The 12018-nt window shown below is 34.9% G+C and overlaps 1 protein-coding gene across 1 annotated transcript in view; it reads right to left on the reverse strand.

Moving 5' to 3' along the window:
* The window catches only part of LOC150110348 (uncharacterized), a 220889-nt gene that overhangs the window by 168291 nt on the left and 40580 nt on the right, over positions 1-12018 (reverse strand). The window contains exons 2-3 of the mRNA XM_090396252.1: positions 3299-3430; positions 67-198 (exon numbers count right to left, since the gene is read on the reverse strand). Of these exons, the coding sequence (XP_090252378.1) occupies positions 67-198; positions 3299-3430 (264 nt within the window). The remainder of the gene's footprint in view (positions 1-66; positions 199-3298; positions 3431-12018) is intronic.

Here is a 12018-nt window from a genome sequence, read left to right on the forward strand (position 1 = left end):
GTGTTGAGATTTATTGGGGCTATCGTACTACAAACAATTTAATTTGATCAATCTGGGTACACTCACATATACATCTTCCATTTTTGGTGCCGTCTTCGTTTTTGTATCCTGGTTTGCAAGTACATACAGGTTTGTCTCCGGTGCCTCCCTCACATTTCTCTACGCCCTCCGTGCCGCAAGGATCTCCTTCGCATACAGCTACATTAAATTTTAAATGGAGTGAATGTTTATTATATCACATGTAAATATAAAAATCTCCATATTTTTCATTACAGTTAACAAAGTAACCTATACCAGAATATTGTAAAAATTCAAAGTTGTGTCTTGAGCTCATATTTCTTTCAACACATTCAACGCAGGTTATTGTTAATAGAAATAAATGATAAACTGAAAATATAAAATAGGATATGCAATAGAAAAATGAAACGTATTGAGAAATTAAGGAATTTTTGTTTTCTATTCTCCTATCATTATATATAACTCTAAGAACTGTCACGGCATGGTTCAATAAATCCTTTTTATTTTTCTATTGTTTATATTTTCGATGGTGTTGTGTATGCATTCAATATTCGCAGAAAGGAGATTTCGATATCCGTTTCTTTTCTTTTAATACGAAGTGTCTTCTGTGATGCAAGGCTTCTCCTTGTGTACTAACGATTTTGTTCGGAGATAATATTTTTGGTTACAATTTTAGGCAACATGCTTTAAATTTCTTAGGAAGCAGAAAGAGGTCTCGATTTCAACGGTTCATATTTCTTGATTATATATTCACTGTGTTTAAGCAGGTGACCGCACTATTAAGAAAGGAGTATCCAGTCAGTAAAATGGAGGAATTATTTTAAATATTCAAAAAAATCGTTTCGAATTTAGGTGTTTCTCTGTTTCTGAGCAAATATTTTAATATTATTTAATAATAAAAGAGTTTTGCTGATTCATGTAATGTTTTTTGCGTGTGACCAACCATTACACATGTTATTCGACAATACATAACACTTTGTGCAGTAGAACTCTTTAGGTGTCATATTTTCCGCGATATTTTCCAACCTTTGATACACAATCACATGTAAATATTGGGTTAAGAGAATGACAAGACATTTACAGTTTCTTTCAACACTTTCAACGCAGGCTATTATTAATAGAAATAAATGATAAACTTAAAATATAAAAGTGGATATGCAATACAAAAATGGAACTTATTGTGAAATTAATGATATTTTGTTTTGTATTCTCCTATCATTATATATAACTCTAAGAACTGTCACGCCATGGGTCAATAAATCCTTTTTATTTTTCTTATTTTTCTATAGTTTATATTTTCGATGGTATTGTGTATGCATTCAATATTCGCAGAAAGGATATTTCGATATCTGTTTCTTGTCTTTTAGTACGAAGTATCTTTTGTGATGCAACGTTTCTCCTTGTATACTAGATATTTTGTTCATGAGATAATATCTTTGGTAAAAATTTTAGGCAACATGATTTAAATTTCTTAGGAAGCAGAAAGAGGTCTCGATTTCAACGGGTCATATTTATTGATTATGTATTCACTGTTTTAAAGCAGGTGACAGCACTATTAAGAAAGGAGTATCCAGTCAGCAAAATGGAGGAATTATTTTAAATATGCAAAAAATCGTTTCGAATTTAGGTGTTTCATTGTTTCTGAGCAAATATTTTAATATTATTTAATAATAAAAGAGTTTTGCTGATTCATGTAATGTTTTTTGTGTGTGCCCAACCATTGCACATGTTATTCGACAATACATAATAGTTTTGCAGTAGAACTCTTTAGGTGTCAAATTTTCCGAGATTTATTCCAAAATTTGATACACAATCATATGTAAATATTGGGTTAAGAGAATGACAAGACATTTAGGGTTTTCGAGAGAAACACTACTTCCCAGTTACTTCTCATATATTACAATAATGATTTCGCAATACTATTGGGTGGTTATGGAGCAGAAATTTCTTTTCATGTCCTGCGTTTTAAGAGAAAATAATGTTCACAAGATTTCATAAATGAATACATAATGCTGGAGTTTTGATTGTTTTTCTAAAACCTTAATCAAAATAAAATTAGATATTAACAACATTTACACCCGAACCATGGAATCGATTGAGCTGATGCTACTAGAGTAAGGCTGCCGTTTGAATTGACAGAATTAAAATTTGTTCTGTACTTTGCATAATTTTTGCTACAGACATAGCAATATAAATGAAATGGTTTTCCAAATTTTTTACTGAATTAATGAGCAGCGAAATCAAAAATATCTCTGAAACATACATACAGCTATCGAAGCAAGGTTATATTTGAGAGCTATTTCGGGGTAATATATAGTGTAATATATATATAGATTATAGTGCAAAATGGGTGGTATTCATGAATGATATCAAGGTTTAATATTCAGTGTTTAAAAAGTCCAGGTATACTTCCATTGGTAAGCTAAGACGACATAAACCGCTGGATTGCTATTTCTGCAATATTTTTTATTATTATATGCTATACAAACGATTTCTCATAATGTACTGAAATAAACTTTAATATTAAATTAATTAAATGAAGCCCTATCATTTCTTGATAAAAAAAAGAAGGTGTACCACTGCTCTTATTCAGATCTCTTTGTGTCTTCTTTGACGCAGCAACCTCAGAAACGGACGTTTATAACGTCATAGTTAACCAACCGAAAGTGGAATTTAGTATGTTATAACTGATGATGAATAAAGAAAGGTTTCTTTTCTAAAAACAAATTTCTACTCAATATGTTAAATTGGTTTCAAGAACTAATGGTACGAATATTTGCAATTTTCGAATTTCTCTCGCTGCAATCATCTACAGCTTACTATTGCCTGTAAAGTAGTGCTTTGTTCCGAATACATTTCATCGATATGTGCTAATTATTATTGATAAACAAAGAAAACCTTCATAATCTTCAAGACTCTGAAGTGAAGAAGGATAAAACGTTAACTGATTTGATTGTCATTTCTTTAAATCTAATGCAACAGTGAGTAATTGAAGGTTAATATCATTAGCCGGCAAACAATACATTTTTATTTAGTCAATCGATTAGTATTTGGTTCTATCTTTCTCTATAATTTTTGAAAAATGTAAAAATGCAATCATAGACAACAATATTTTAAAAACCGTTCAAATACTTAATGATTCTTCACGAAAACTTTCCTAAAACATCATTTGACACAGTTTTTATAAATTGATCTCCATTTTTTTAATTTAAAATGTGCTGATGTTTAAGGGGCTATCGTACTACAAACAATTTAATTTGATCAATCTGAGTACACTTACGTATACATTTTCCATTTTTGGTGCCGTCTTCGTTTTTGTATCCTGGTTTGCATGTACATACAGGTTTGTCTTCGGTGCCTCCCTCACATTTCTCTACGCCCTCCGTGCCGCAAGGATCTCCGTCGCATACAGCTAGATTAATTTTTAAATTGAGTCAATGTTTATTATATCATATGTAAATATAAAAATCTCCATATTTCAAATCACAATATTCAAAGAAAATTCAAAATTGTCTTAGTTTCTATATTTCAAAATTGTAATATATATATATATATGAAAATTCGATGCAGCAAAAAGTATATTTGCATAACAAGTACATCGAGTTTTACAGGTAGGCAAATACCAGTAAGCCTGTAAATAATATTTTCCATTAGTATTCCGTATTGTATGCAACTTGGGTTCAGCCAAAAGGGAATTAGCTGTTTCTCTGACAAACTACAGATGTAAAATTATGAAGGGTAAAGGAAACATCCTACTTTCGGAAAGCCATTTGAAATTTTGTTTGAAAGTTCGATGCAGCAAGAAGGCTGCAAGATTCAAACGAATGTCTTGCTAGCCAAGATAATCTGATCAGAACAAGAAGATGGAGAATGAAGGGCTCTGCGAATGTTACAGAACCAGAAATCACATGATAATTTACGGTGTTTGCAAAAGTGCACCGAACGAATGCACGGGGTTGAAAAAATTGAACCAAGGTTTTCTGAACCCTTGTGGATATAACACTGTAGGATTAGATGGTGGGGGATTAGATAACAAGTATTTAGAGTGAAGCCCTTAAGTGCCGAGGAGAAAGTTGAAGGAGGGAAGCCGTAGGTTATAGGAAGAAATGTTGCAAGCCGTCATAGCTTAAAAGCGAGGATTACCATGGCACGTACCGCCAAGGTAAAGTCGAACTTGTCCGTGAGCAATACCGCACAACTGAGTACCTGAAGTCCCTGACACATCGCCAATGTATTTGGTACGTTTGTAAAGTGAATAGTCACCCAAGTCACGCGAGATGACCTGATGAGATACTGGTAATCCTCAGAATTCGAAGAAAAAGTTGAAAGATAAAAGGATTATTTAATTTACGGGGGTATTAAATCCCACATTGTTTTTAAACCGAATAAGAAACTCAGAGATTTGAATCAGTGAATCAGAGAGTTTCATTCCGAATACATAGTAATCTATAAATGTATCGGCGTTCACTACCATAAAGCTAATGCAAGTGACCCTAGTACGTGGTACAATAACGGACGACTCGTAGTATAGGTGGTAAAGTTCTGATCGCTATTCTTAGGTATTTTCCATAATGTAAAAACACCTTTCCTAGGAAATGTGTGCTGTTATTACAGTATGGTAGAAATCCACTATCCAGAGTTGTTTCAGCCTTTTTTGAGACTTCATCAGTGAGTAGCTAGAACAAATTAATACCAAAGTGTACTAAATTAATAACACAGACGAAGGCCGCCAACACATTGTAAACTGGACTCAAACTTTTAACATCTATGTTTGCTACGATGAAATCGAAAGAAAGATTGTCGAATCTAGGGAAATTTATCTAGATTCCTCTCATATCAACAACAGCCTGAGTTACAATCTCTCTGACGCACACGTTGCTTCTGTTCAGTACTGCGCACTCGTGATATCGCCTAGTATACATTTGTTTGGTACTCATACTCGCATTTGTTTTTCAAACAAGCTACTGTCTTTTTATACTTGTTCTGTTATTACAATTTTAAGTCTCTGTAATTTTTTATATACTTCTTTGATTGTGATACCAGAAGATGTTGATCTATTCAACGGAACTAGTTAACTAGTAGTATCTTTTCAAATATATCTTGTCATCTTTTTATCTCTCGCTTATATATATATATATATATATATATATATATATATATATATATATATATATATATATATATATATATATATATATAAATTTTAACACGAGATAACATTTCTCAATGGAAGGAACATAAATATTTTTCATATATACTAAGAACTGACTTAAACCTGCAATGTTTATAAGTTAATCTATGATCGTATTCCTTTAGATAAAGTTGTTTATCCTTAAAACATTTATGGTCACTCTTCGATATATGTATGTGTAAATATATACATATACAGGGTGTTCGGGATAAATTTGACATATTTATAATTAATTATATTTTTCCCTAAGTTACATGTATTAACACACAATTCTCTTCATTTAAAAGTTTGGACCCTTCTTCATTCATATACAAGATGTCAGAAAGGATGGATAGCTGGAACCCACCTGAATCATGGAAGAGAATAACTTGTATCATGATGATTCGTGCCCGCCATCAAAATAAGGATATTACGACTGCTGCCCAATGCTCCCTGAATACAGTAAAAACAATCAGGCATGAACTAGAGACTTGCAATGGTGACTACGAGGATGTAGCAAGAAGAAAGATCCCTAGCAGACGATCTGATTGCGTTCGTACAGCAGAATTCCTCGCAAATCTGCAGGAACAGGTGTTGAAGAACCCTGGCATTGGAATTCGGGCTTTGTTCGTGGAGTTGCTAACTGTAGTCAAGCCTTGGATAACAAGGGTAGCCAATGGTAGGCCGTATGTATGGCAGCAGGATTCGGCCCCTTGCCACACCTCTGGGAAAAGTCAAAAATGGTTGTCTGAAAATTTCTACGACTTCACCAGTCCAAATGTTTGGCCTCCAAACTCCCCAGACCTTAACCCCATGGATTATTTTGTATGGGGCGCAGTTGAAAAAGACACCAATCGCACTTCCAGTAATACAAAAGCCCAGTTAATGGATAAAATTAAAACAGTTTTTGCGGCCCTTCCCAGGGAGACTGTAGCATCAGCTTGTTCGAGGTTCCGAAGCAGAATTGAAGCTGTGATCGATGCTAATGGTGGTTATTTTGAGTAAATCTTGTTGATAGTATTGTAATTAACTCTGCCTGTAATGTTTTTTTGTCAATTCATTAAATTTAATAGATACAAAGAAGATTTTCTTTTTCCTTACGAAACTGTCAAATTTATCCCGAACACCCTGTATAATGTATTGAATGCTATTCAGTAGGATGATACTGATTAGGCAGAGTAGGAAATAAACATAAGGAAGTGGAACATCATTGAAATTCCCCAAGGAGAATTAGCTAACAATTACGATCTTGGTTTACAAAATCTGACAGAAGTCTTCAACCAGGAAAAAAAAAAACCAGGAAATACGGAAAGGTCTCAAATTTATTTCATTAATGTAAGCAACGTAACCAATACCAGAATATTGTAAAAATTCGATGATGTGTCTTGAGCTCATATTTCTTTCAACACATTCAATGCAGGCTATTGTTAATAGAAATAAATGATAAACAAAAATATAAAAGAGGATATGCAATAGAAAAATGAAACTTATTGAGAAATTAAGGATTTTTTTTTGTGTTCCCCTATCATTATATATAACTCTAAGAACTGTCACGCCATGTTTCAATAAATCCTTTTTATTTCTCTATTGTTTACATTTTCGATGTTATTGTGTATGCATTAATATTTCGTAGAAACGAGCTTTCGATATCTGTTTCTTTTCTTTTATTACGAAGTATCATCTGTGATGCGAAGCATCTCCTTGTGATTTAAAGATTTTGTTCATGATATAATATCTATGGTAAAATTTATAGGCAACATGCTATAAATTTCTTAGGAAGCGGAAAGAGATCTTGATTTCATAGGTTCATATTTCTTGATTATGAAGTCACTGTTTTTTAGCAGGTTCGAGCTCTATTAAGAATGGAGTATCCAGGTAGTAAATGGAGGAGTTATTTTCTATATGCAAAATATCATTTCGAGTTTAGGTGTTTCTCTGTTTCTGAGCAAATATTTGAATATTAATTTATAATAAAACAGATTTGCTGATTCATGTAATGATTTTTGTGTGTGACCAAACATTGCACATGTTATTCGAGAGAATATATAACACTTTGTGGTGTAGAACGACTAGACATTTACAGTTTCCGTACGAAACAATACTTTCCAGTAACTTCTGATACATTACAATATTGCTTTCGCAATGCAAGTCGGTGGATATGGTGCAGAAATATCTTTTATGTTCTAATTTTAAGACAAAATAATGATTACATGATTTGATAAATGACTGCATAAAGCTGGAGCTTTCATTGTTTTAATAAAACATTCTTCAAAATAAGAATAGATGTTAATAACATTTAAAATTTTTTTTACAAACTTTACAATATTTACATAGCAATATAAATGAAAAGGTTTCCCGAACTCTTTACTGAAATAAATGAGCAGTTAAATCGGGAATATCTCTGAAACATACATACAGCTATCGAAGCAAGGTTATATTTGATAGCATTTACAGTGTAATGTATAGTTCCCCACCCCCCCCCCCCCCCACCCCCCCCCCCCCCCACCCCCCCCCCCCCCCACCCCCCCCCCCCCCCACCCCCCCCCCCCCCCACCCCCCCCCCCCCCCACCCCCCCCCCCCCCCACCCCCCCCCCCCCCCACCCCCCCCCCCCCCCACCCCCCCCCCCCCCCACCCCCCCCCCCCCCCACCCCCCCCCCCCCCCACCCCCCCCCCCCCCCACCCCCCCCCCCCCCCACCCCCCCCCCCCCCCACCCCCCCCCCCCCCCACCCCCCCCCCCCCCCACCCCCCCCCCCCCCCACCCCCCCCCCCCCCCACCCCCCCCCCCCCCCACCCCCCCCCCCCCCCACCCCCCCCCCCCCCCACCCCCCCCCCCCCCCACCCCCCCCCCCCCCCACCCCCCCCCCCCCCCACCCCCCCCCCCCCCCACCCCCCCCCCCCCCCACCCCCCCCCCCCCCCACCCCCCCCCCCCCCCACCCCCCCCCCCCCCCACCCCCCCCCCCCCCAAAATGGTGTAACCCTTATTTTTACCACAGTAACAAGTTCCCAAGAACAGAAATGAAAAAAAAAAAACATTTCGCAGAAGTGTTGGAAAATCATACCCTATGTCTGCTAATGTTACAATAATAGTAAGGAACAAAATAGAATGCACTTTTCACTTTATTTAATTTATGAATGATAGATTGAAAAAAAAAAGATAACCTTGTAAATAATATTTCAGTGAAATAAAATGTGTAAATTTAAATGAACAATACTATTCCATTAGGAGAACAAAAAGAAAGACAGATGTGATTGCTAATAATGTAATTGTGTCTTTTGAAATGAGTTTTACATAGTTGAACTATGTAAAAACCATAGTTCAACTTGTTTTGAAATGTCACATGGAGAAAACTCACGTGAATTAAATGTAAGCACCAGCGACAAATCATACACTATTAACATCAGTGAAAATGTTTAATCAGAAGAATAAGAAAAATAAAATAAAAAAATACAGTCTTTTTCACTTTATTTAATTTCTGTATGTTAGTTTCAGTAAATACAATTTGTAAATAATATTAGCTTCAAATAAAAGGTAACGTTGAAATTAGCAGAGTATATATTACAGAGCTAATATTCATTTGAAATAATAAGAAATAATTATTTATTTGTGGTGGCAATAGGAAAATAGTGTTGGGAAAATAAATTCACATACAATTTATTTATTTATTAATTTTGCTTAGTTATTCTGTTAAAATATGTAGGGAACTGAATTTAAAAGTAAAATAGAGGAAATATAACTAATCAATTCGAAAAAAAAAAAAGAACCATATCAAAAAAAAATCCGTATTGAGATATGAGAAATTACCGATCGCTGGCGGATATATAGTCAGGAAAAGACAGTTTCGGTTTACACTCATAAACGTGGGAATAAAAACATAATATGACTCCAATGCAAAGGAATTAACGGTGTACCAAACGGACATAAAATCTAAGGGAACAAAAGTAAAATAGCTTTTCAGGTCAGAAATTTCGTTCTTTCAAGCTTGTGTTTTGTGTGTTGTGCTTTGATGTGAATATATGCTTTAATTCAAATAATTATGGAATATCTATTCACATTAAGAAGAGTCATTCTGGAAAGACCCTAAGTAAATTTAAATTATCATTAGAATTTCTAGACTACATACAAAAGGTTGTAATCCTCTTAATTCTGCGTTAATTTTAATTTATTTTTAAAAAAATGCCGTTTGGTTGTTCTCTTCACTGTAAACTAAACAAATATCCATAGCCAATCATTTTGTAAAAAAGATAACGTTAATTAGAAAATTAATGAAATTTAAGATCTTAAATGTAGACCAATCAAAATATTCGGATGACTTATGTATATGAGAAAAAATTGTGTATTTGAGGGACACCAGCGTATAATTAAATTATTCAAAAAAGGTCTAAACGCTGCCGCTATTTCGACTCTACTCTAAGAATTCCCATAGTACAAATTTATACTATATAGTAGTTTTAACTACATACGACTAAATAGAAGTACTATGTAGTACCAAACTACATTGTAGTTTTAACAAGAAAGAAATAAACCGAGAAAAAAAAAGTGTGTGTTTGAGGGGACACCAGCATGTAATTAAATTATTCAGAAATGTCTAAATACTGCCGCCATCTCTCCTCTAAACTAAAAATCCCCATACTCATCTATTGATAAGAAAAACGTGTGTGCCACCCTGGGAAAATTCCAAGATATCTTATCTCAAACACATCGCCCACAATTCCATAGACAAACCAAATCATCATGTTATGTCACAGAGACATATGTTCCCCTGAAATTTCCAAACACATAACGTTATGATTCCTTATCTCTAAATAACACCCACAATGCTTTATGCAAACCAAACACACCACTTGATGTCCCTGAGAGAAGAGGGGGCCCCCAAGCGAGAATTAAAACATTCCAAACTCTATCTTATTACTAACAATCACCCATAATGCCATATGCAAACCATTTACTTATCTGCAACTCATAACAACACACATCCATGACAGTGACGTTGCCTCCCCCATTCACCATACCCCTATTTGGTTCAGAGTGTCCCACCAATCATGACACGATTCCTTATCCACTAATATATCTTCCTTTTCCATTCAAAACAATAACGTCACGTATTTACAACTAACAAATGACATCACTTATCTTCATCTGATAACAACACATCCAGGACACAAACATCCCTTCCTCCATTAACCCTACCCCTATTTGGTTTAAACTGCCCACCAATCATGACATGAGTCCTTATCTCTACCATCACCCAATTCCATACGCGAAGCAAAACAAAAGAACTGACGTCACTGACACATATGCCCCCAAGGAAATTCCAAACTCAAACGTCACACACACACAATGACGTCATCATATGAACAACCAATCACGTCACTATTCCTTATCTATCTTGATCTTGATCTGGTCAGAACTGGCTACCCTACTACTCAGCACCTTTTACACCAGCATTTCAGTAATGAGGGCATCATCAGTCAGTTCTTTCCAACGGCATGGCCGCCTGGATTCCCGAACATCACTCCATGCCACTTTTGGCTGTGTGTGTATTTGAAATCCATTGTATATGTTGGTGGCGTTCCCAACTTGCATGTCTTGAAAGAGAACATAAAACGGCCTGTTGTGAACATTCAATTCGACTCCTTATGCTCAGCTTTAGAGTATGTCACACACCGGATGTAATTTGTTGTACACAAGAAAGGTCAGCACATTGAAAATCGTGTATATGGTCCAGGGGAACCTGATTCTGATGAAAAAAACATTATTTCCTGTGAGTTCAATCACTATTAATTTCTGTGTCTCTCGCAAGTTGTTGTTTCAGTTTAATTATTATTCTTATTATCATTGTAACGTGCCACGTATCCAGCTGGAATGAGTGACGCGGCTGTCGCTTACACTGTCGAAATGTTATTATTCCATTTTATCTGCCTTTAATGTAATTATCCGCTTGTTTTCGGCTCCGCCAGCGCCAAAATTTCACCAATCGGCAACTTTTGATGCTAAATCTTTTTTTCGCGGAAATCATCTCCCCATGCCTTCAAAAGTCCTAATATAAAATTTGGTCTCATTTGGTTTATTGGTTTAGCAACAGATGCCTCCAAAGAGGGAAAGTTATTTTATGGCCATCCTGTATTATATTATATTTATAATATAAATAAATATATTTATCTGCAACGCAACATGACCCACAATATTATTAAAATATATTTATAATATAAATAGATATGTATATTTATTTTATAAATAGGTATGTATATTATAATTATGTATATTTATGATATAAATAAATATACATATTTATCTACAAAGCAACATAACCCATAATATTATACTGGACTCTTATTACGAAAAATGTGTAACAATAATTTTATGAAAGAAAAACATCTGAAATTTGAGATTACTTTCAGTTTCTGCTCTTCAAATTATCAATGTCAATTTATGAACCAATTTCTTGTTTCAGAACGAGTGATACTGATATGTTATATTTTTTCAATGAATCTTTTTAGATATATATGTGTTATGTAATCGGTTGTTTATGTCAGATATTCAGAAATACTAAGGAAAGTTGAAGTTGTCTTGGATAAATATCGCTACTAACTATCTTTTGAAAGCTTTATCTAATTTCACTTGTTTACTGTCGTTTTCTATAACAACCCTTGCCTTAGAATTATTTTACAGAAACAATAAGCCTGATATTCTTATTAACAGAAATATGCCTTAGGCACAAAGTAAAAAATTGGGCTATTTTAGCATTGTAAAATGTTTATTAATATTAATATCTTAGAATATAGCTAATCTTTGAAATTTTATGCTATTTCTTTCTTTCCACAGACG

Source organism: Typopeltis vanoorti, chromosome 1 (assembly GCF_054136105.1).
Source record: "Typopeltis vanoorti isolate ZY-2024b chromosome 1, IOZ_Tvanoo_1.0, whole genome shotgun sequence".
NCBI classification, from domain to species: domain Eukaryota; kingdom Metazoa; phylum Arthropoda; class Arachnida; order Uropygi; family Thelyphonidae; genus Typopeltis; species Typopeltis vanoorti.